The sequence below is a fragment of the Xiphias gladius genome, chromosome 15 (genome assembly GCF_016859285.1).
Source record: "Xiphias gladius isolate SHS-SW01 ecotype Sanya breed wild chromosome 15, ASM1685928v1, whole genome shotgun sequence".
Lineage (NCBI taxonomy): Eukaryota > Metazoa > Chordata > Actinopteri > Istiophoriformes > Xiphiidae > Xiphias > Xiphias gladius.
In genome coordinates this window covers 8,527,252-8,552,336 of record NC_053414.1, presented here as the reverse complement: position 1 = coordinate 8,552,336, position 25,085 = coordinate 8,527,252, and the positions used below count along the sequence as shown (strand labels likewise).

The following is a 25,085-nucleotide window of genomic DNA, read 5'->3' as shown; positions in this document are numbered from 1 at the left end:
CCTTTTGACATCGATGGTGGTTGTGTGTGTATGCATGTGTATGTATGTGTGTTGGAAGTTGCGGTACCCTCCAGCAAACCATCTCCACATCTCTACTATATTTCTATTTTTTTTACCATCTCCTACATGTCGATCTATCCGTCGCTCCGGATGACGTGAAACAGTGTAACATTGTAGAGGACCTGGTGTCCGTTGTTCCAGGTGTACAGCGCTCTCTCTCTGGGGTTGTAGTCCATCATGCTGATGTGGGAGTACTGGTTATGGAAGGGGATGTCAGTGTACTCATATGTGGAGGAGTTGGTGTGGTAGGCGAAGTGGACCTTGGCCCCGGCCAGGTGGGAATTGGTGACGTACAGGGTGCCGCAGATCATGAAGGCCTCTCCTGCGCTGCGCTTAGGGAACCCCGTGTCCCAGCTCTGGAGCACTTCTAGCGAGCGAGGGTCCAGTCTACTCACCTGGAGACAGAGGGAGAGCCAGTCAGAGACATCACAAGATCGTCTATCAGTTTACACAGTTTTAACAAAATCTATCAAAAACTGATTGCAGGGGTGAGCTGCTGTCACATAAGACAATTACGTTGATATTTTTTTTAAATCCCACGTGTGTTGAATTGAATGAGAAGAAGCCTTTTGTGTGTGTGCAGCTATTTGTTGTCTCCAGTGATGGACAGCAACCAAGCGCACTTAATAACATACTATGCACAAGTACTGTTTTTTTTCAATTAGGCTAATGGTTGGGCTAATTTTACCTTAGTGTAGTTACATCTGTATTGGCATATATGCTTATAAACAACAGGCAACTGCAGAACAGAAATTTCAAAGATATGTTTAAAACAGTTTGTCCACCAGAGTGCAAGAACAAACTGCTAAATGTCCTACGCAGTATATAACTGTCATGATTCTTTAAAAAACAAATTTCAGTATCAAAAATGTTTGTTTATGTCATGTGTTTATGTGTTTAATTATTTTCCTTTAGGGTGTAATTTAATTTTTTGAGATGGAAGAATTGTGTTTTCTATTGAAACCCGTCCATCAATCTTTACATTTATGTTACACACACACACACACACAGCCTTTTTTGTCCCCTAGTTATATACAGGGGCTGTAACGAGAGCACAGTAATGGAGAAAGTGAGCTCTATACCGTATATTATATGCACTACACATGCTGTCCATTATGTTAGATTACATTATTCAGTTCGGCAATGTCTCCATCAGCTTTTTTAATGGATTTTTACAAAACATGGGCATTTATGACTCCTGGAAGGTCAAGCAAACCTGCTGACAGCAGTAACTTCAATTTTAAAAATGCAGTAAGAAAACTTCATGTTCTTTGCCTTTTATTTTGTTTGGTTATCACAAAAAGTGGAGGTAGACACACAGGGGCGGACTGTACCATTATGTTTCCAGCATTTGGGATGGTGGTGTAGATGGCCCAGAGTCCTGTCTCATCAGCCATGAGGTCGATGTCAGAGGATCCTCCCCAGCTGTAGGGGAAGGTGTTGTTGTATCCGGCTCCACTCAGGCTGCGCTGGAGCAACACGCTGCGAGAGCGGAAATGGTACTGAACCTGGAAAGACAGACGCATCCATCCCTCACTCTGGTCATCTGAGTATCAAACTGTTAACGCTCCCGCTCTCATATCGCAGCCACTCCCTTACCAAGATGTTGCTCTGGTGCTTGTTGTAGTAGAGCGACCCGTTGTAGACCACGTGGCCGGTTCCTGCCCAGGGGTGCGGCAACAGATGCTGCACAAAGTTCTGGCCCTTGGTGAAATCCCCCATGGTCCTGTACTCCAACACTCGCCTGCCCTTATAATAGCCGTCCATCGACCACACCTGATGGAGGAAGAAAAGAAACCAGAGGGGTTTAACTCTGATCTTGCCACCCTATTCATGATGCAAAATTAACTCCCACCAGTCATTAAATAACATTAAATTTACAGAGAGATCCATTACCTGCTACGCTCACCAGAAACTTGATTAGATAATGGTGTTTGGCTTTGGGCTGGCACTCAAACTATGTCCCCGTCGGCCAACGCACAAATTAAGCCAATCAAATCAAGACAAATCAGTGACGGTGAACCGAAGATGTTCAACTGACTGCCCACTAAACCCCACACCTGATCAGCAGCTGTCCAATCGCAGCTTTGGAACCATAAGTGGGCACGGCAGGCCTGTCAAGCTTGGGATTTCTCAACAGGCCCAAGTGGTGTAAATGGGGCTGCAGTATGAGAGATACTCGATATCCGAGGAGTTTTGAGAGCCGTGCTTTTTTTAAAATTTCCAAAACCAAAAGCACATGAGCAAATGTGTAAGTAATGGGTTGAACTGCGTGATGTCTGTTCTAACGTAAGCTGCACACGTTGCCTTGTAAGGTAGCGTTACGGCTGTCAGACTAATGTATAGATCGTCATCTTCAAAGATTTTCCTCTTGTAAAAGTGAAACATGCAGTTTGAAAATATTACCACTAAAGCATAAATCTAACCCCTGTGTTGCTTCTCCGAGTATGTTTTTTATATAATAAGCAAATGAACAGGGTTATATCACAGCAATATGACTGATCTTACATTTTTTCCTTATCTTTACTACACTACAAGAGTTAACTAGCTCTACGCTGCAACACAATAACGGTGCTTTTTCTCTTCATTGTCGTGTCTTCTACATGAATCATCAACTGGTGAGGATGTTGGGGTTTTTTTTTGTGTGGGATATGAAGCTTTAGCCTCCGTCTTTTTGCACTACATCATGGACGTGCAGTATGTAGCCATGAAGTGCACACTTAAGACCTTTTACAGGGTTCAGCCAGAGACGTTAACGTTAATTAGCTGACACTGGCTAGCTACAGCTATTAATATTTGCTGGTGACAGTTGTCATTTTAGACATTAAAATTAATGGTTGCCAGATAGAAGCGAGAAGCTGCCTTTAACTTGCCCATGGCTGCAAGCAAGGACTGAAAAAACATGACTGAGAAAGTGGTAAATCTGCCTCCATTATCAGTGTGAACTGCATATGTTGCTGTGTGAGAACAGAAAGCTTGACTTGGCATATATATATATATATATATATTTATATACACACACACACACACACACACACACACACACACACACACACACATATATATATATACACATATATATATATATATATATATATATACACATATACATATATATACATATATACATACATATATATTCCCCCCCAATATGAGAGAACATTCTATCTTAAAAATAACAGTTGTTATCTCTCTTATGATCATAATACTAATGATGGGAACGGTGGAAGAGTTTTTGCTATGTAAATTTCTGCAGTTTATAAAATTCTTACAGATAATTAGAGGTGATAAATTCTAATTTATCCGAGGTGGGAGGATTGATGTCCAACCTCCCCCACCTCCTCAATCAAATGAAAATGAAATGTAAAAACCAGATAATCTGAGAGTAATGAGAAGAGGTGTAAATATAGCACAGAAGAAGGGGGTGGGGTGATCATCCGAGATCACTGGCGAAACAAACGGACGGAGACCGAGAGAAAATGAGGGGGTAGAAGAAAAAGAGATGGGAAGAAAATTGAGCGTCGACAGCATGGAGGATTAATTACCCAAAGAGGGACGAGAGGTGAAATAGATGAAAGAAAAGAGCAGAGAGAGCTGGGAAGAGAGAGCATTGTTGTTGAAATAGATGCTCGTTATTCCCTCTGCAAACAGAGAAAAGCACAGAGGGCAGAAAAGAGAGAGAGCAGATGAAAAGAATCTTTTTTTTCATGGGCCAAAGAAACGAAAATTTCTCCAGCACCACTTCTTAAAAAAACAGTTAATCTGTGGTCACAATATTTAAAATTCACTTTGAAATTAGAGAGTTTCAGACAAAGGTAACTGATTGCAGTGATTTTGAGGGCCTTCAGTGACACAGTGTTTAATTGAGACTCAGCTTCTGGTTTGCAAAGACAATGAAACAGACTGATTGCGCCCTCTCTATCACCACCACTCTCTTCGCTTTCTCTCCTCTCCTCTGAATACCTCCCATCCCTCCCTACTTTTCTCCCTGCTTCACCAGCTCATCTGATGAAAACTTCTGTTTTAATTCCTCATGAAACAGTGATTCAGAGGAACACGAGTCCCTTCATTTTTCCACCAGTAGCGTATCCCTTCAGTATCACTGTGAGATCGCTGTCATTCACTATGTCGTGCTAAAATACCCAGAGTAGGACAGAAGCTCAAGACACATCTGGTTTAAGCCTTTTCCCGCACTAATGCGTTGACGCGTGCGTGTTATTATGGTTACGAGATGATTGTTGCATAATTCATGTTAAAATCATATACTGTATCTACTACCGCAAAAAAGTTGAACCAGGCTAAATTTTTTCTGCAGCACAATGCCACGGCCTCCCAATCCCTTGGCTTATCAAATGCAAATCCAGAATTCTCGTTGATTAATTTGTAAAGCTGAAATTATTTTTCTGTGTAGTCTGCAGAGGCTCACAGAGGAGCCAAAGCACACACAGCATCGAGATCTCAACATTTCAATTCTGCACACCTGTGTGTCAAGCAAGCTGACTGGATGATCCAATTCATGTTAGGAGCCGGGTTTGAAATGGGAGTGACAAAAAATTTTTTAACTAAAGACTCTAATTAAACTAAACTAAACTAAAAATCCATATAAGTATAATTTATAATGCACTTTGCATCCTGCATTGTACATGCAGGTCTTCACTGCGTAGGAATATTTTGATCGTTGTTTATTGTGTAATATGCCTGCCAATACGCTGTGCTGCTGACACTGCGTACCGAACGTTTTTTTTCCCCCCTGCCGTACCAAAAACACATCCCACTGACTCTGGTCGCATGGCCATTAAAGTGAAATGAAATGAAGTATTAAAGAAGCAGCCGCGGGAATGTCCCCAAACGACCTTGTGTACATTCTCCTACGTGCAGCCTGGAGGGGCTTGTTCAAGTATTATGCAAACACAGTGATTACCCTGCTGATTACCTGGTGATCACTGAGATGGACAATAAAGTGATTGTGGTTGTGATAAATTTTCAGATTAGTAAAATCCTTCTTAATAGTATTATAATCCATTCTGCAGTGTTTAGGCATCCGATAAGCCTTCGAACACACAGATCTATTTGCTCAAGCTGGAATTCTGTATCATATTTCCTCATCTCACTGGTAATTAAAACAACAGGTCCCCACCAAACCAGCATTTAACGCAGTGCTGTGGTCTTAACGCCTAGTAACGGCAGATCGTTTAACGATTAATCATAACCTAATCTACGAGATAACTCCAACCACAGTGTGCAATGCTACACTAAACGCTATTTGAGGAACGAACAGAAAAGAGGGGATTTTGTACTGAAAAGACGGACTTGAAACTCAGACAGCTGGAGCCTCATATTATCTGCAGCTGAAATTTGGTAGGCATTTCTACATAGAAGGAGGATTTCGTGGTTTAGTCACACTAAAAAGGGGTCAGTTCACGGCTAGTATGGAGAAGAGGTGTGATTACAGTGACCAATAATCCATTAAATTTCAAACCTGTCTTTAATGTCTACTGCAACCTGTCTTGCCTTCCTTCTTTCCTGTTGTTTTTCCATTTTCATCACCCCCCTTGCTTCTTTCCTGCCACGTGCCACGTCTGTCCTGACTGTTGTACTTTGATCAACCTTCTCCAGCTCTGTATTTCTTCCACTTTCTGTCCACCCCCTCGTTTTCCTGTCTCACTCCCTGCTTCACACCTCTTCACCAACCATCGTCGTTCTCTCTCTCTCTCACTCGGTCTCTCTCCCCCCTTATTTTCTGTTTTTCTCATCCTCGCTCTCCCTCTCACACTATCAGCGGAGACATCTTGACGGATCATGGGAAAACCTCAGCAGCTGTTCTCAAGCACAGCGACAGGTGTGTGCAGGCATGTGTATGTGCTTGAATGTGTAAAATGTAATGCATGCACACACATTCACATACTGATCAGCTAATGAAGAATTCATAAATGCCAAACTGGTCCCCTTAGCAGACACTGTAGTCATGGATACCAAAGGATGTATGAGAATGACTTTTGTCAGTTTGACTCGCTGTGTGTGTATGTGCGTGTGTGTGTGTGTGTGTGTGCGTGCACTTGTATGTATCTACTACAGTCTACTTCTGGGGAAAAATTTTTGACTCAAGACCAGTTAATTGGAAAGGCTTGTCGAATTGGGGACAAAAGTGGTATACGTAACTGGAAAATAGCACATTTTTGGGTCAGTGGTTAAGGTCAGGGTAAGGGTTTGAATGCAAGTCTATGTAATTGTCCCTAAAAGTGATCAAGGTCAACGTGTGTGTGTGTGTGTGTGTGTGTGTGTGTGTGTGTGTGTGTGTGTGTGTGTGTGTGTGTGTGTGTGTGTGTGTGTGTGTGTGTTCAGCAGGTTTGTTCTTGTATGTGTGGCAACCCTTCCATGCAGCTGTAGCTAATAAGATACAGGTCCAGCCTGGAAATTAACGGACGGTTTTATATGACTCAATAATTACAAAATAAAAGAATTAAAAACACGTCATTATGTTTGCCAGCTGGTGGGTGATGTGTCTGATGCTCAGTATCAGCAAACCTTAAAATAAATGGTAAATGGACTGCACTTATATCGCGCTTTTCTAGTCTTATTGACCATTCAAAGCGCTTTTACACTACAGGCCACATTCACCCATTCACATTCATACAGCGCTTTTCTATACATACATACACACTCACACACTCACACACCAATGATACATTGGGGGGGTCAATTTTGGGTTGAGTATCTTGCCCAAGGACTCTTCGACATGCGGACTGGACGACCCGCTCTACCTCCTGAGCCACAGCTGCCCAATAATGACCTTATGAAATATCAAAGGCCGCCCAGGTCGTCTCCACGTAAAGTACATGCCAGGAGTGTTCACATACATCACTAATTGGATTATGAGAGAGTTCAACAAACGCTATTGTGCGCTTTGAAAATTAGTAGCAGTAAAGCAAAGAAATGGTAATTTAGACCATGTTTGTGGCCACAGTGCAGGTAAAATATGGAACAACAGCAGGTAGTTTTTTAGACCTGCAAAAGGTTTTTCATCAGGGGGCTAAAAATATGACTCATGGGCCCAAAAAGGTGTAAGTGTTTGCAAATGGAGGCTTTTTCATTGTATATGCCCGGTAAAAAGCTTTCATAGGACTGAACAGGGCACCATCTTTGAACGCAGTATCTAATTCACCTTCATACGTCCATGCTTTAAACAATGGTAAATGGCCGCATTTATGTAACGGTTTTATCCTGAGTGCTTTACAATTTGCTGCTCATTTTGTCACTAACAAACACACTTACACACAGATGGCAGCAAGCTACCACGCAAGGTGTTGGCTGGACCGCTGGGAGCGATTTTGGGCTCCACGTCTTGCTCACAGACACTTCGACATGTGGACTACAGGAGCTGTATGGGGATCAAACCGCCTACCCTGTGATTAGAGCACGACCCGCTCTGCCTCTCAAGCCACAGTGCTGGCTTGAAAAAAATAAAAAAAATTCAGCTCCGCAAATGTTTTATGAGGAAGGAAATGCATCCAACATGTTTGTCGAGCCTAAAGGATACACACTGCATTTTGGTCAGAAACGTTAAATGTAAACATAACTGCGTTTGTTTACGAGAAAATGGCACAGGATTCCTTTAAGCTTCAAAAAAGCAAGATGAAAGTAACTTTAGTACATATTTTTATAATTCAACTGGCTTGTTTATAATAGAAATCCAGAAGGAGCATACAGTATACTGTATTTGTGTAACCTGAACCTCTTGTGCATTGCTGAATGTCATACAAAGAACCATTAAAAGACAGAGACAGAAAAAGGTTTGTTTTCTTGGGACAGAGATGCAAACAGACGCAAGAACCAGGCATGAGCCCCCACTCGTAACCCTGTAACCGTAACAACAGTCAACCTGGTTACTGGGGAACAAGAGGCATCTGGGATACTTCTGCTGTGTATAGCACCTTCTGATCACCAGGGAGGAGCCCTAATAGGGAACAGGCAAGGGTCACCATGGCGTTATAAATCACACCTGGCAACTGGGAGACAGTCGCCTTGACAACTAGCTTAATATGCGCTCCCTGAACAGAGTATGTGTGTTTGTAGGAAACGGGTGAGGCTTGTAGTAAGTGGAGGGGCTGCACACAGGACTCATGTTAAAAGCAAGGCAGAAAGAGACAGAAAAATAAATTAAGAAAAATATAGCGTTCGGCTACCTTGTGTCTATGTTTACAACACCGGCTTCACTTGTCATGCACACACAGACACAGACACAGACACAGACACAGACACACACACACACACACACACACACACACACACACACACACACACACACGCACACGCACACGCACACACGCGCACACTGTACACCTACCCTGCTGTCGGAGCTGGGAATCATGGCGTCAGTCATCCAGGAGCCAAAGCGAGACCCCGAGGCTCTTACGGTGATGGGGCCGCTAACTGCAGTCAGACGACCACAGCCTGTAACAAATAATGAATGTGCCATATTAAATCGGCAATGAAGATCCAAAAAATAGTGGGTTTTATGTACAGTATACAGCACGCAAATGGAGAAGATGAACAGTGTGTCTTCATATCTTCTGGTTTGGAGTGAGTGGCGTTGCGTGTCAAGGTCACCTGGCCAGCTTGTTTTTCATATTTATGGTATCACCTGCCACCTCAACTCAATTTACCAGCATTTCATAAAATCTATTAATATAAAAATATGTTTGTGCGCCAAGCTTGAGCAGCAAAAGAAATATGTTTCCTCAACAGAAAAAAAAAAAAAAACACAGAAGAGACTATAAAGACGAGGATGTTTGAGATGAAATTGTGTGTCAGAACAGTGGCGTATGTATGTATGTAAGTTTGTTTCACTCTGACTACTTATAACCATCTTCCGCTAAATCAGTTGTGACTATAGGTGAAGTTTTAATTTTGGGTAAAAGCCTCTTTCTTTTGCCTTAGTTGACCCAAGATTTAGTTTACTGAATGCAACTGAGACCTCAAAGTGATACACCGCCCAAAATCTTTTAATCTTTTAAGTATAGAACAACCCAAGAATTTGACTAAAGACTTGGATTCACAGCAGTTCTAATGGATTTTAATAGTGACCATTTTTCACTGCAAAACATCCACAGAAAGATCTCAAACCACTTCGGGGGCATAATTCACTTATACACTTGCTATACGCTCAATATGTCCCAGCTATTCATTTTTCACTAAAATATCCCCAAATATCATTTCTACTGTCTCAATCTTTATTTATGTTCTTATCAAACTCATGTTAGAGCACCTGTCTACTGCTCTTAAAGCAACGGGTTTACATTTCAGGGAAATACACTAATCCGCTGTCTGGTGGAGAGTTGGGTGGAAAAAAAATTCCACTCTCATATCTGCAACTATCAGCACGACTGGAAACAGGGCACAACCGTTTGACAGAGCCAGGCCAGGCAGTTGTTTATCCCTGTGTCTAGTCTTTATGGAAGGCCTAACTAACCGGCTGCAGGCTGTACCATTATATTTACTGTACAGACATGACAATGGTATCAATCTTCCCATCTAACTCTCATTATTTCCCAACATGTTTACTGAAAACTCACTATTTCATAACAGGAGATGAAAGCTCAGATTTCACAAGTTGTAACATACTGCATGCTGAAGTTTTTCAAAATGTCTGATGGAAGTTACTTTTATGTTATTTTAGTAACTACTATTTTCGTTTTCCACCCCTTCCTTGTTCCTAATATGGTACTTAAAGCCAGGGATGACAAAATCATTAACCATTTTTAATGACTGTATAAGTCATTGTCCAGTTTTTATTGTCAGTTATGGAGCATCAGTGTTCTAACAACTTAAGGGGGCACTCCGGCGGTTCAGCATTGCAGTTCCATAAAAGTCGGTGACTTGCAAGAAACCCATTTAAAAGAGAATAGTCAAAATCAGAAAAGCAGATGCTGAGATATCCTGACTTTTAATCTTTAGTATGAGCTTCTATCGCCAAAAAGACTAGATCAGTACCTCGACAGTACCTTCAGTTAGACCCTCCCTGACTGGAAAATTTGCCAATTTCTCTGGTTTTCACGGCCCTAGTTTGTTACGCTGGTTTTTCTGTTCAAAATTTCAAGGCGGAGGAGATAACATCGGTCACGTCATCAGGGTTGTTTTCTCGGATTGGAAAAAGCTCCTCCAGAGCCACAGAGGACATTATACAACTATTTTAAGACTGAATAGTACTTGTGATGAGTGAACTCATCTTCATGAATATAACCATTGGAGGGATGACTTTTAAACCCCTCCAATGTCAGATATTTTATGTACTTGACTTCTGCGTGTTGAAAATACAACGTCAGGGGTTCCATTTGAAAGCATCATGAGTAATACTTCACTGTGTATTACTCAGTATTACTTCCCCTTTGGTACATACCCAGTTTGTTCATGCAGCTGTGTAGCCTGGTTTCCAGCAGTAAAACCCTCTGCTGAAGCTCCTCGTAGTCGTACGCTCCGATCTCTTCCTGAATGGCTGTCAGGATGATTGACAGGTTGAGGAGCTCCAATCGCAGGGTGGCCAGCGTGTGCAGGTCCAATCTGTACTGCTCCACCACTGACAGAAGGGGGCGTAACTGAGACATCTGGCCCTTTAACTCCTGTGGGTGCGCGAAAAAGCCGGGAGAAAAATAAGTTACAGTAGACGGGGTGCACTCTAATGTTGTTAAATCTCATACAGCATCTTTAATTCTCTCTCATTTGGGTGAAGCAGCTTGGAGCACGGCCACTGCTCCTTCACAGCCAACTGAGGTAGTTTATGCATCTGGTCAGTACGTCCTCCGAGTGTGACTACCTCCCTGTCGATGAAGTCTGGGCTCGTCTAACTAAGAGGAGACCCCACAGTACACTCGCGCAGCTTTTCATTGAGCTAATTATGCTTCCTCCAGTCCTCGCTCCTCCATCCCTGCAGCCTGCGACCTGGGAATTGATCGAGCGAGAAAAGAGGAGGCTTCCAAAGGAGCTTTGAGCGAGTGTTCTATAAAGACGTTTTTGCCGGAAAGCAACACCTCTTCAATGTGAATGTGTATTCAAAGTATTCAATGCGCTTATTAATTTGATTGCACGATTGCAATAATGTAGATTAGAATCAAACTAGCCATGGAAACCAGAATAACAGTTCCAACAGTAGATCTAATGTTATACATTATTCATAAAATAAAAAATAGTTAGATGTGTGTATAATATGATTAATTTTATGATGAATGAATCACAAAAATTCTATATAAAAACTTTCTCCTTTTTCTTCTCTTAGTTTCAGTGCATCGTGGCTTAGTGGAAAAAAATATACAGCTGCACGGTCGCTGTTATTAATGTCCTATAGTAAGCCAGAGCCTGAAATGTATCAGAATTATCGTACCTGTCGTTCACAGACAAATACAATAAAAACTATAGAATTAACACTGTACTGGTTTTATTTCTTTCACTCCCATTTTATCATCACCAAGTCAATTAGATCAATCAATCAGTTGTCAATGTCAAAATTTAACACTGGAAGAAATGCAAATGTCTGTATGATTTCTTCGGTGGGCTTCGGTGAGGCAGGTCTGAGAACACCTCTGCAGGTACCCGCATGGTGCACCTGTTGGTAATCAATTGGTGGGCACTCATCGTTGGAGAAAAGTTGAAACGACTCAGTCACGGAACTGAAAGACTATTGCACAGTGGAGGAGGCACAGCCAGAACATCTGTGAATTTCCCCTGTTTCAAGTTTCACTTTAAAAACTGAACATTCCAATTGATTTCGGTGTTAAGACGCGGCGGTGTCATGAGTAGTTGCCATCTCCATCCTCGCGTCTCCTCCCTAACTTCTCTCAAAGGAGCTACGACGCAAGGAAGAGAAGCCTGTGAGGGGAGCAACGAGCCACGTTAGCCCCCCCCCCCGAGGGACTACATATCCCATCTGGCCTGGAAGATGTGGCTGGACGAAAGTATATCTGGGCTACTCTGCACAGTTTGCTCCCACAGCACCCAGATAAGCAGTATCAAATGAATAGATGAATCTTTTTTTTTTTTTTGATTTTTGCCTCCAGCGTTAAAGACAGCTTTTCCAATGACTGAAAACCGATCTTTTTAAAATGCTCTCACACTGGATATATTCGAGCCAGTGTGGATGGAGAAGACAGGACTTTTTCTGCAATCAGCTTAAAGGAAGATCAATATTTAGTGTATCAGTTATACTGTATATGTGACACAGCTTTGTGTTGCAGCAGGGAATAAAGGATTTTCCTTATATATACCTAATGTCTCTGTTTAAGCCTCAACACTTAGATGTCTTTTGACCTTTAAATCCCCCTAAAAACTCTTTGCTGTGTGGAGAGAGGAGTTGGATTTGATATGAAAAAAAAAAGAAGAGGATTTAAAAAGTGTCAAAAGCAAAGACAGAACCCTTATCATCTCCTCAGAACATCTCACACCCCCGCATACAAACACAAAAATACATTCAGGAAAGAGGCTGGTCAGTCTAACACTTTGTGTGTTTAATCCCTACCCTGCCTGAAACCAGGACCTGAATACTTTTCTGACATGACTCCAAAAGCACCAATTTTTAGGTGTCATATGATCATAGCATGACAACTCTGTGACAACTTGGGTTGATCTTAAATTTGGCCACGTCATCCTCACTGATTGCCACCGGCATCATTATTTGCATATAATTGAAAGTTCATTAGATATGTATTAAAATCATTCCTGACAATATGATGAAAATGTCGTTGGCCTGTTAGATAGTAAACACTTTACCTGGCTAATCCCTCCCCTGCCCTGTGTCTCCCCCTTCATCTTCACCCCCCCCCATCACTATTTTCTCTCTCCCCCTCTCTCTGCCTGACCTTTACCTCCCCTCTTACTTGACTTTGCTCATTCCTCTCATCCCTCCCTCCACGAGGAAAAAATGGTAATGTGCATAAAACAATTATTCCTCTCCATTCCCCCTTTTCTCCCTCATCTCTCAAGCCCTCTATCAATCCATCTTTTAGTCTGCCTTAATTTCTCTGTTGGACATCCCCTTCTCCACTCCCTTGTTCCCTTCCTCCAATAGGATAAAAATACTCCTTAGTTATTGATAAACTTACTGTAGTTGCACACAAATATTCACTGCTTCTGCCTCTCAGTGCAAAGGCATAAGCTCATGACTGTGAAAACCCCAAAGGAGCAACAAGCACGCGCGTGCGCACACACACGCACACACGCACACACACACACACACACACACACACACATAATCTAACTGTATAAAAATTTAAAAACAGACCCCAGAGTCCCGTGATGTTGGTATGAAGATGCTCTGCACTAGATGAAAAGCAGAATGGATTTATGGGGAGGCGGTTATGCTGTCTATTTGGGGTAGTAAGGGGTGGTGTGTGTCTGTGTGCATGTGCAAGTGTATGTGTGTGAGCATGTTGCCTCTTGCATGTGTCTATGTTTGTGGACCTCCTACAGAGCCTCTTCTCAGGTTCATATAGCATTTCATGCTTTTAAACGTTAATCTGTGTTATATTTGCTCTTTGCAATTTTAAAGCAATAATTCGACATTTCGGGAAATGCGCTAAATAGGCAATGCGTAAATGTGCAGCTAGTTAGCTTAGCTAGTGAGATTCAGGAGAGTTACCGCGCCTGGCCAAGAAGTAGTCCGGCACATAACAATTCATAGAACAGCGAATTGTTGTTTTTGCACTCCGGTTTTGTCAATGGATTAAACAAACAAAATATATTAGTCTGTGAGCTTTAGAGGTGTTTATAGGTGGATTTTGATACGTTTGAAAAAAGCCAGAATAGTTGTTTTCCTCTTTTCAGTGTTTACGCTGAGCTAAGATAACCAGCTGTTGGCTGCACTGTAGCCTCATATTTACTGTACAGGCTTGAGAGTGGCATCGGTATTCTCACCTGACTCTCTGCAAGAAAGTGAATAGGCGTGTTTCCCAAAATGTTTAACTATTCTGTTAACACTATATCGGCTGTCCTATTTTTTATTGCCAGTGGAGTTTGAAATATTATTTTTTTAAATGCATAATCTGACCTAGACTGAAGCTAGGGTAGCTGCTAATGCTGCTGTCAGACCAGTACTGGTCAGGTGAAATTTGCTTGCAAGCTGTTGCAAAAACGGGCAGGACAATAAATAGCGTGGGTGCTGCAGGAGCTAGCATAGCCACCTAAAAGCACAAACCAAGGTGTGAAGTGTGCAGTGTCTCGTCAAAATTTTTATTTTCATTGCCTTCTATCATTGTCCCTGCACTGAAGGATATGAACAATCGATACGTCCTGAAGGCTCTATCCCGGCCTCTATCTGAAATTGGTTTGATACTGGAGAGCTGTGCGATTTAGCAGGAAAAACTTCAGTTGCACTGAACGCTATGCAAGGTCCTCAGGCAGGATCAATTCAAGTCCGTGACATAATATGTTTGCCTCGTTTCTCACTGAAGGGAATAGGGCGTCCAATTTGGTCTGACTGCATCATAAAGCTATGTACCTTCAAAATAAGGTGCTGTTACTGGTCCTTACTCATTACCAACAATTCTGGTCTGTTATGGGCTGTTTTTCCCTGATGAGAAACAAAAATATTTTCATAAACCAGTAAGCACTGGTTTGGTGATTTGCACATCAAAAGACAGACATCCTGGTTAAAACTGGGCTCATTTTGGTTGAACATGACCAGACTTAAATGTGAGGCATGTCCTAATGACAGACTGGAATATAGCAATTGATGCTGTTGAAACAACCGTTACATGTGACCTAGATATCTACAAAAACTTTCACTTTTCAGAAACTTTTAGCCACGTTTTCATCTATTTTCGCACCAAAACACAAATACCCAGATCAACGTCTACAGGGACAGTCACATGCAGATGCAAACAATGTTTGGGGTTTTACGACCTTTTATTTTAGTGTCCGTTGGAGTCCTGAGCTGCCAGTTGCACACATTAAACCAGCAGTTTCACATCTTATTTAAACTGTTTAGATCATTCACCCTTCGTTCCTCAGATCCATAGCCTCTCATTCTCTACCACTGTTATCTACCACTAACCTGCTGCTTTGTTATTGCTACAGATGCTTGCCAGCAGCATCATGGCAGAAAACTCCAAGCCTGGCGAGATTAATACTCCTAATTTAAGAGATGAAATACATTCAGAAGGCAATATTTATCCAGCAAGGTAATCTTATCTTCTCTCCTGCAAATTTAAAGCACTGACAACTAACTGAAAAGAAAATGGCTGCTGTAGATAATCTCCCTCTGCAATATTATGTAAATTTTGTCATTACTATTAAAATTTCAGACTCAATCCAGACAGATTAGTTGTTGTTTTTTTTTTTTTTTGGACAACTTGAAGTCTTAAAGTGTGCAGTGATGCTGCAATTTTGCTGGTACCTTCTGTATGAGAGTTTTACACAGCAGACTTGGAGCCAGCAAACTGACAGCTTCAAGACAAATTTTGTCCCCTACATGAAAGATGCTCGCGTGTCTGAGTGCAGGCAGGAAACTTCTGTGTGGCATGCGTGAAATCAATGTTTTCACACCAAAGGTTACGTGTTCCCTACAGCGACCGTCTTACGCTATGTGTTTGTGTGTCTGGGTGTCTGACTCTGTGCACGTGCGTGTACCTGCAGGCCCTTGGTCGTCAGAGTGCGGGGGTTGGCCACATAAGTGTGCAAACGTCCGTCCACTCCTCTCAGCAGCGGCTCAGAGTCTCGGACGTACTGCAGGTCTCTGGATGTCCGCAGGTCCACCACCTCCATGGACTGACTCACGTTCTGAACCTGACAAACACACACGCACACACACACAAACACACAGACACGGTTGATATTGTGAGTGATTATTGATAACAACTCCTGTTGCCAGAATTGCTTTATGATTGGTTTTGGCTGTTGTCTGCATGACTGCCACCTGTTATTTGTTTCCAAACACCTGTTGTTTGCCTACCAATATCGCTGTGTGGCGATGTGATGGAGTAATTAAAGGGTTAGTTCTGAATTGACCAAAAAATGAGATTTTTTGCCTCCATCCCATCACAATTACGATATAAATGGAATTCAATTTGTGCTACTTACAATACTTACACCATTGAAAAATGACTTTTTGAAACTTTGTGTGTATCAGCAAGCATTGCCCCGGTTTTTCTTGCTAATCCACCAAATACAAAGGCAGTATTTATTCTTTGTAGTCTAGACATAGATGAATGAAATAGAGATGTAATGAAATGTATCACCTAAGTGAGTTTGATTACTGTGTCACTCTGTCAATACTGACCTAATTATTTGAAGAAACTGTATCAGGCATCCTATAAATCAACAAGTCTTCAGCCGACCAAGCAGCTCTGTGAGGCTGCTCTTTGGCACAGTGGTGCCTTGAGCTCAGTGCTAACATCAGCATGCTAACATGCTCCAAACGGAAATGCTAACATGCTTATGTTTAGCGGGTATAAAGTGCACCATCTTCACCATCTTAGTTTTGCCTGTTAGCCTGCTAACATTTGCTAATCAGCAATAAACGCAAACTATAACTGAGGCTGATTGGAATGTCATCAGCTGTGCAGGTATTAGGTCACGAATTGGACAAACAATAAAATCTGACCTGATGGTGGAGCTAGATTAAAAGTGAAGTGATCACCAAAGTTATTATAATTTATCCCCTGGGGACCTTGAATATCCGTAGCAACGGTTTTCCAGATATTTCACTATGAACTAAAATTGTCAACCATGTGAGGAAAGAGGAAAAGCCACAGCAGAAAGCGGTTCCAGTTTAAACCGTTTATAGTATGGACTGTGGATTATCCAAAATAAGGGAGAAACTGGCTCTGGAAAGACATATTGCTACTGAATTTTTTTTTTAAATGTAATTTTGTAAAGCTCCGAGCACCACGGACAAAATTCGTTTCACCTCAGTTTTAAAGGGGAGGTGGCAGAAATCTAAGGGACAGATGACAAATGCCTTGGCTCAATGACACGATGCAAAGACACACAAATCATATTTCTCTTTGAAGTAGCATCTTATTAGATCCATTTAAACATGAGATTCTCAATTTCAGTATTGGTGTTCTAAAAAAACAAACACTCCCATGCTTCTTCTCATTAACCATCCTGAAATGCTACTAGATACTGCAAATCTCTTTCGATATTGAATGGAAAAACAGGCATGGAAAAAAAAAAACGCTATAAAAATGACATATGAGATATCCAGAAGTGACATGTAAACAGACAAACAAACAAACAAAACAAACGCTCAGGCAAAAACCCAGCCACACATTTCTTGCCGTAACACATGCTGGGGAGGCCAGAGACGAGTGGAAAGAGCAAAAACACATGCAAACACATGCAAACACACGCACACACACACACACACACTAACACTCACAGCAGGATCTACGTGTCACTTCCAGAGACACGCCAAGCTAATTAATATTCAGAAATACTAAACCTCCCAACAGGAACAGAGTGTGGGGAGAGACAGGAAGAAGTTATTTCTGATAGTGCTCATGTGCCTCTCTGAGAGCTCACACTTTCTGTGTGAATAGAGTACAGGATGTAACATCATTAGTGAATGAAAAAAAGAGTTATAATCATCATGTTGTTGATGTTGTGCTGTGGCTGATGTATATATCCTGAAGTGTGGTGCATTTGCTTTGAGAAACGTTTGCTGGCCTGTTGTTGTTCAATAATCAACTTCTGTCGCAAATCGCTCTAACTACTCTCTCGGGACGTACATATACATATATAGAAATGTGCTTACGCAGTCACATCCATGTCCTAACATAAACACGCACATACTGTATATGAACACATAAACGTTCAAGCATGCAAATACTCATACACATAGTTCCACCATGCAATGTAGAACAAAGTGTGTCTTTTGCGACCATCTGTCAGTCTTTCCCTTGACTTTAAACTCTTTTTGGCATGTTGAATGACTGGGAATCTGTAGAGGACACGGCTACTGATGTATCAAGGATACATCTGTCAGTGAAACCTGAGTGTATGTTGGTCTGTTCATGTGTGTTTCTGTGAGTGTCAAAACAAGGAGACAGTCCAGTGAATATTTCATTCCAGTATGCTGCCTTTCCCCTGTGCTGCATCGCAATGCTGACCAGGGATGCGCTCAGTCAGACAAGCGCGCGCACACACGCGCACACACGCACACACACACACACACACACTAACACTCACAGCAGGATCTACGTGTCACTTCCAGAGACACGCCAAGCTAATTAATATTCAGAAATACTAAACCTCCCAACAGGAACAGAGTGTGGGGAGAGACAGGAAGAAGTTATTTCTGATAGTGCTCATGTGCCTCTCTGAGAGCTCACACTTTCTGTGTGAATAGAGTACAGGATGTAACATCAGCAGTGAATGAAAAAAAGAGTTATAATCATCATGTTGTTGATGTTGTGCTGTGGCTGATGTATATATCCTGAAGTGTGGTGCATTTGCTTTGAGAAACGTTTGCTGGCCTGTTGTTGTTCAATAATCAACTCCTGTCGCAAATCGCTCTAACTACTCTCTCGGGACGTACATATACATATATAGAAATGTGCTTACGCAGTCACATCCATGTCCTCACATAAACACGCACATACTGTATATGAACACATAAACGTTCAAGCATGCAAATACTCATACACATAGTTCCACCATGCAATGTAGAACAAAGTGTGTCTTTTGCGACCATCTGTCAGTCTTTCCCTTGACTTTAAACTCTTTTTGGTATGTTGAATGACTGGGAATCTGTAGAGGACACGGCTACTGATGTATCAAGGATACATCTGTCAGTGAAACCTGAGTGTATGTTGGTCTGTTCATGTGTGTTTCTGTGAGTGTCAAAACAAGGAGACAGTCCAGTGAATATTTCATTCCAGTATGCTGCCTTTCCCCTGTGCTGCATCGCAATGCTGACCAGGGATGCGCTCAGTCAGACAAGCGCGCGTGTGCACACACACACACACACACACACACACACACACACACACACACACACACACACACACACACACACACCTGTTCAGTCAACAGGCGCAGTTGTTGACTCCGAGGGTCTCGTTTGCAGAGGTTTCGTGCCGGAGCGACCACCGTGCACACACACCTGCCGTCAGGATCTGAGGCCGTGCTGTACACCTGCCAGCCCTCCTCTAAACCCGGGTACAAACCCTGCAAACAAACAGCCTTTGTTAATGACGACAATGCAGGGAAATCGTGTCAGCTGCGCATTCAGCAGACAAGGTCAACAAAGTGAAACACAAAGTAAATCATGTGTTTTGATTGTTTTATTTTTTAATAGCTCACATTTTTTGAGGATATCAGTGTGATTATTACTCAATTTGAAATAACCCTTCTTAAATGCATTTGAGTGTGAAGACAGTTTTACTGAAACTCCTCCAGTAACCACTTATGGCCTTTAGGTGATAATGGCTCCACACATTGGCCCTTTCACCTCTTTAAAGTCATTTTAAATGAAATATCTTTGGCTGTTTGACTGTCGCCATGGAGTCTAGCAAAGTGTGACGGGAATTTTTCATATTTTATAGACTAAGCTATTATTTGATTAACCGAAGATATATTAAAATCTAAAATGTGTCCCCTTCCATCCAGTCATCGTGACCGAGATGAGACAATGCACTCTGGTATCATCCGTTCATCGTATGTGCCGCTATCACGTGCAGCAACATAGACTCCCATGAACACTGGCAGGTGTGTTATGGAATATTTTAGCCTGAATCACATCGCTCAGGAGCTGCTTCCCTTCAGGCTGCACACAAATGTCTGCCATACAGAGTAAGTGCTCAAGCGAGACGTACAGTATGGTATGGGGTACCGTATGTAAGAAGCATGTGCAGTAATGACTGTAAAAATGTCCATATTTTGATATGGTGTTACTATAAAAAGACATAACAATTTAATAATTCTAAGGCAGTATAGCATGCTGTGCTTCTTTGATACAAAAATGAAGCCACACCTAAAACTCAATTTTATAGCCTTTTAAAGTGTTTGTTGTAGTTTTTATTTTTCTTATGTTAGCTGTATTTTTGTCATTGTGTGTTTATCCGTTTTTCTGTAAAAACATGTTTCAAAAGGACCCAATGAGTCATGCCACTGAAGCACTTTCTTTTGGGCATTTTCTAACACAACACACATTTGCTCAGCATGTGATTCAGGCCAGGCTGTAATCAAAAGGGATTCACAAATATTTTCCTTCAAAACTGTTTCTGTCTAATTTTATCTTGCTGGTAAGTCACAGCAGGGTTTCAGGAGCGCTTGACTAGGCACGTATTGTTATTGAAATGTCCATTTATGTTGGCTAAAAGGAGAGTGCATACTCTTTGCACTTTACTGCATTTGACTGCGCCCTAGACATGCGTGTGTAAATTGGATATTTCTCATTTGCAACTATAATCAGCTGTGACATCTTCTACATGCACATGTCCAGGAAAGCTAGCAACATAACTGGAGCGTTTCCACCGTCTGCCTCCAAAGCCAGAGCTGCTGTTCTCTCTGGCAAAAAGTCACAGGCTCCCCAGAGCTCCCAGAAATCTGCACAAAAAAGTATTTCTAACCTAATCACACTCCATACTGATGCACATCTTTGCTTATACCTTCGCTGCTACTATTTCATTCACGTATTAAATACATATTTCATCCACAAATGTTTTATGTGACAACTTTTTTACCCATATGATTCAACTAAATTGTGTAATTTTGTTACCTGATTATACTTTTAGTTCAGTTTCATTTCTCTCCTGTTTTTCAGACAGAAAAGATCCTGAATGATACGGAAGCAAATTACAGAGGTACTCATTTAAGTAGCAACTGAATAACTTATTGTTTTGTTACATTATTATTATAATGTTGAAATTCAAATACACCTGAATTTATAGCATTGACATCGTTTACTTTTAGAAGCATTTATCTGAACTTATGTGGTGTGATTTATGCAGCAAGTAATGACATTTGAAAAACTTGACTCCAATTAGTTTTTTGAGGATTCACAAATTCAGACAGAAAACTGAAGTGTTCAATATTTAAAAAAAAAAAAATGTTTTCAAGTTGCTGAAATTCATGAGGAACTGAATATCACAGCTACCAAGGATACTTCTTCTTCTTGAATTTTTAGGTAAATTAGACCATTAGATCCCATGACTGGTAGCGCGTATAATAAAGTTTTAATTTTGGTGTCTTAATGTAACTAATCCAGTTTAAGCAACTTGTGTTTTTTGGACTTGATATGAATTACTAGATCAGAAATTGACGGAGTTTGAGCAACTTAAGAAAATAAATATATACTGGAAACTTTACTCTGAATTTATGAACCTAAAAAAATACAAACAAAAAAAGTGGCTATAATTAATATATTTGTTTAAACTTTCGATCATGTGACTACTACAGTTCATCTCAGTTCTATGAAGCTTTATAACATTTCAGGGCAACTGTTTTGGTTTTACGGCCCGAAACCTTACTACTGTTGAGGTTCACTCTGACCACTGTCACAGCTTTGTTTTCGGCCACAGCAGATACAAAAAGGCACTGAAAACCAACAGTACGCTACAGCGGCTCTAAACGGCTAGTGACTGGTCGACAAAGTGGAGCAATTAGCAGATATCTCCCTCAGGAGTTGGTGGAGACCAAAAAAAGAGCTAAAAGGAGAGCGAATGTTTGCCTTACATTCATCCAGTGGCAACTGATGACTCCAAATGAATGTTACAGTTGCTGTATCTCTGGATGTGTTAACAGACAACTCTTTGCTAAAGGGTTCGCTTTATCAATACCACATGAATTGAGATATTTCACTGATATAAATTCACAGATATTTTTATGTCAACACAGATATAAAAATACTAGTGAGTCTCAGCAGGCTGCAGTACACAGCAAGACACGTACCTTTATTAATAGTACTAAAATATTACCTCAGTTGTTATATAATGATACGTTTCTTTCTTTTTTTATTATTTGGGACCTCATTAGGTAGTTCTGAGGTGACAGCAATTGTTCCCTGGGGTCTCGACGATTGGACCCAAGTCACCACTCATTAAATTAGATAACACGTGAAAGAATTAGCTCATTTTGATGAGATTTAACCAGGTCTTCAGTTTGACCAACTTAGTGTTAACATTTTTAGAAAAATGTAAAGGCACAGCTGAGCTCGATCTGACACAAACCTGCCTATCACAGTAATCTGGCTGAGAAGCTGCCCTACAAACCCTGAAAAAGAATAACGACAGATGAGGAACCTGGGAGGATGGATGAGAGGAGGTACGGGGAGAGGAGGTGGAGGCCTGGGGGGGAACATCTGATAAATCAATCAGCAGGGTTTGGTGCGGTAACCTTGGAGTCCAGTTTACAACAAAGCTGACGGGGGCAGGGGGGGTTTAAAAGACGAGGACGTGGATGGGATGAGAATATATCGGTTGTGCCTACTGCTCGATGTAATTAAGCAGAGGAGGACATACGGCACCTAAGGGTTCATTTCACACAGGGGAAAAATGATAAAAATCTACTCAGGCAGCTCAACTGATTGTGATCAGTACAAATAGAGAGAGAGTACGGAGCTAATAGAGCTGAATTCCTGCAAGAAGTCAACAGAGGCGGTGGAAGTAGGCAGGAAGGTAACATACAGTAGTCAAAGAAATGTATATAACATCTTATTTTACAGACACAGATTTAAATGTCTAATTTTATTATGTAGCTCAGTGATTCCAAACCAGAAGTACTTGTACCCCAGGGGTACTTCCGCAGTTGCCAGGGGTTATGTGGAAAGATTGTCGCTCAGCTCTTTTGAAAAACAATTTGATTTAAAATACTGTATATACTGTAGCTACATGCTGAGACAGCTGTAACACCTGAGCACGATGTGTTGCGACTGCGAATGCATGAAAACTATTTAGCAATCGAGCAGAGAAATTGCAGGAGTAAGCTGCAAGTAATGAATAATAAGTTCAAACAGTTACCTTAAAGTAATACATAAAACAGTTGAAACAGTTGGCTAAAAGCAATGGATAATGGTTAAAAAGATTGCCTAAAATAATGGATAAATGGTTGAAACGGTCAGCTAAAATAATGGATAAATGGTTGAAACGGTCAGCTAAAATAATGGATAAATGGTTTGAATAGTTACCTAAACTTATTGGATATACTGTTGAAATGGTTAGCTAAAAGTAACTGATAAATGGTTGAAATATTTAGCTAAAAGTAAAGGGTAAGCAGTTAGTGTACATGGCTAAAATTAATGGATAAAAATAGTTAGCTAAAACTAAAACTAATGGATAAACGGTTGAATTATTTTGCTAAAAGTAATGGATAATGGTTAAAATGGATGGCTAAAAGCATTGGATAAATTGTTAAAATAGATAAAAGCTATGGATATACAGTTGAAATGGTTAGCTAAAAGTAATGGATATGTGGCTAAAGCTAATCACTAAAAGTAATGAATAAACGTTTTACATTTTCCAGCTTCTGCCACTGCAAATGGACGGTTGACAGCTCCACTGTGTGAAAGAAATATTTTACAATATCCATTTTTACACAACCAATCATTTTGAATGACGTCCAGTTCAAAATCAAATCAAACGAACCCGTTTGGAAAATGACGGGTTGGTGTGTGTGAAGGGGAACTTGGGCTCATTGGACAGGGCTGTGGGGGCACATCGGAAACATAACGTTTTGGAAATCCCTGATCTTGTTACACATCATCGAACGGATTTAGAGCCAGAGAACAGCTTAAGATTTCGGGGGCTTTCTCTCTATTGTCTCCCGGAGTGGCACTGAAGTAGCAACACTGCACCCCCTAACACCGGCCATCTGTTCTCGGGCTTGTCTGTAGCTGCGTGTAGGCGTCTGCTTGCGTGAGACCGCGTGCACTTTTGCTGAACTTGCAGAGTCGCGCCGCACAGCAGCTGCGAGGTGCCCTCTCGAGCCGGAGAGCTAAATCGCACAAACGCGCACACGTCCTCGGTGTATCTAGAGAGTTACGAGACTTGCACATGCAGTGGTTCAGCACCTCCATGTCCGGGGTTTGCCAGGGTGTTGCTAGGGGCAACAAATTGGTGGCTGTCCCACGGGTGAGTCAGCCTTCCCCAGGAGTAATAGTCAGGGAAGGAGCACACCTATTACCCCGCTGTGTGTGTGTGTGTGTGTGTGTGTGTGTGTGTGTGTGTCTAGCAGTGGCTGCATACTGTATATGTGTTCTTTATGACTCACATTAAAAGGGAAAGGTAATGCATTTATCAGTGCTATTTATTCTTCACTTTTAAAACTAGCTGCCTTTTTTTTTTTTTTTTTCCACATTTTGTTCTAAATCTGTGCTTCTGAACATCCTCTCTTCTCTGTGTCCTCTTCATTTTCTGCACCAATTAACAGATCAAATACGGGCTTGCGTGCAGGCTGAATGTCCCCTAATGGTGCTGATCACTAAATTTGACTCCCCCCCCCCCTTATTTTAGATGCACTTGATATTTATGCTGCAGTTAAAAACGCAGCAGTTTATCTCATCGAATACAAAGCATGTCACGTTTATAGGATGGTAATATGTACGGAACAGTTGTCACTGAAGCACGCGAGGGCACGTTTAGTGAACGCAGGACAACTTTAGTTGCAGATTGACTAAAAAAAAATCTTCAGTGCTGTTTATCCACAGATTTTAAAGAGCGTGAAATATTCATTTCTGGTGACAAAAAAAAGGGCATTTTTGTTGTGATTAAAATAACTTCATACAGTGTGTTTATGTGTGTGCATAAAGTGTGTATATATGCAGTATACATACACTGACGATCCGCTCGTGCGTGCCCTCAGAGGAGATGATGGTTCCATTGAGTCCAACCAGCGACGGCAGCGTCTGGGACATCCAGTTGGTTACCATGGCCATGGTGCTGAGCACGGCACCAATCTTCAACATGGGAACGCTCATCCTGACGAACGCACATCCACGCACCACCGCACGCGCGCGAACGAACGGGAGCTCTGGCCGGCTCTCACACGCTGTCCAAACTGTTGACCGCAGTCATGCTAAAAGCGGCGGGTGCACAGCACGA

At 41.5% G+C, this 25,085-nt stretch overlaps 1 protein-coding gene across 4 annotated transcripts; it reads right to left on the bottom strand.

Moving 5' to 3' along the window:
• Nucleotides 1-14: 14 nt before the first annotated feature.
• LOC120800349 (noelin-2-like) lies at nucleotides 15-24,961 on the bottom strand. 4 transcript variants are annotated; one of them, XM_040146400.1, is made up of 8 exons: nucleotides 24,818-24,961; nucleotides 19,060-19,215; nucleotides 15,673-15,822; nucleotides 10,457-10,676; nucleotides 8,405-8,511; nucleotides 1,660-1,836; nucleotides 1,395-1,568; nucleotides 15-455 (listed from the first exon to the last, which is right to left on the bottom strand). In XM_040146400.1, the coding sequence occupies exons 1-8, from the start codon at nucleotides 24,959-24,961 to the stop codon at nucleotides 135-137; spliced, it is 1,449 nt and encodes a 482-aa protein (XP_040002334.1). In that variant the 3' UTR covers nucleotides 15-134. The 4 variants fall into 4 exon arrangements, with proteins under 4 accessions (XP_040002334.1, XP_040002333.1, XP_040002336.1 ...); XM_040146399.1 differs by having other exon boundaries at nucleotides 15,673-15,828; nucleotides 19,066-19,215; XM_040146402.1 differs by having other exon boundaries at nucleotides 15,673-15,828; nucleotides 19,066-19,196; nucleotides 24,820-24,961.
• Nucleotides 24,962-25,085: the final 124 nt, after the last annotated feature.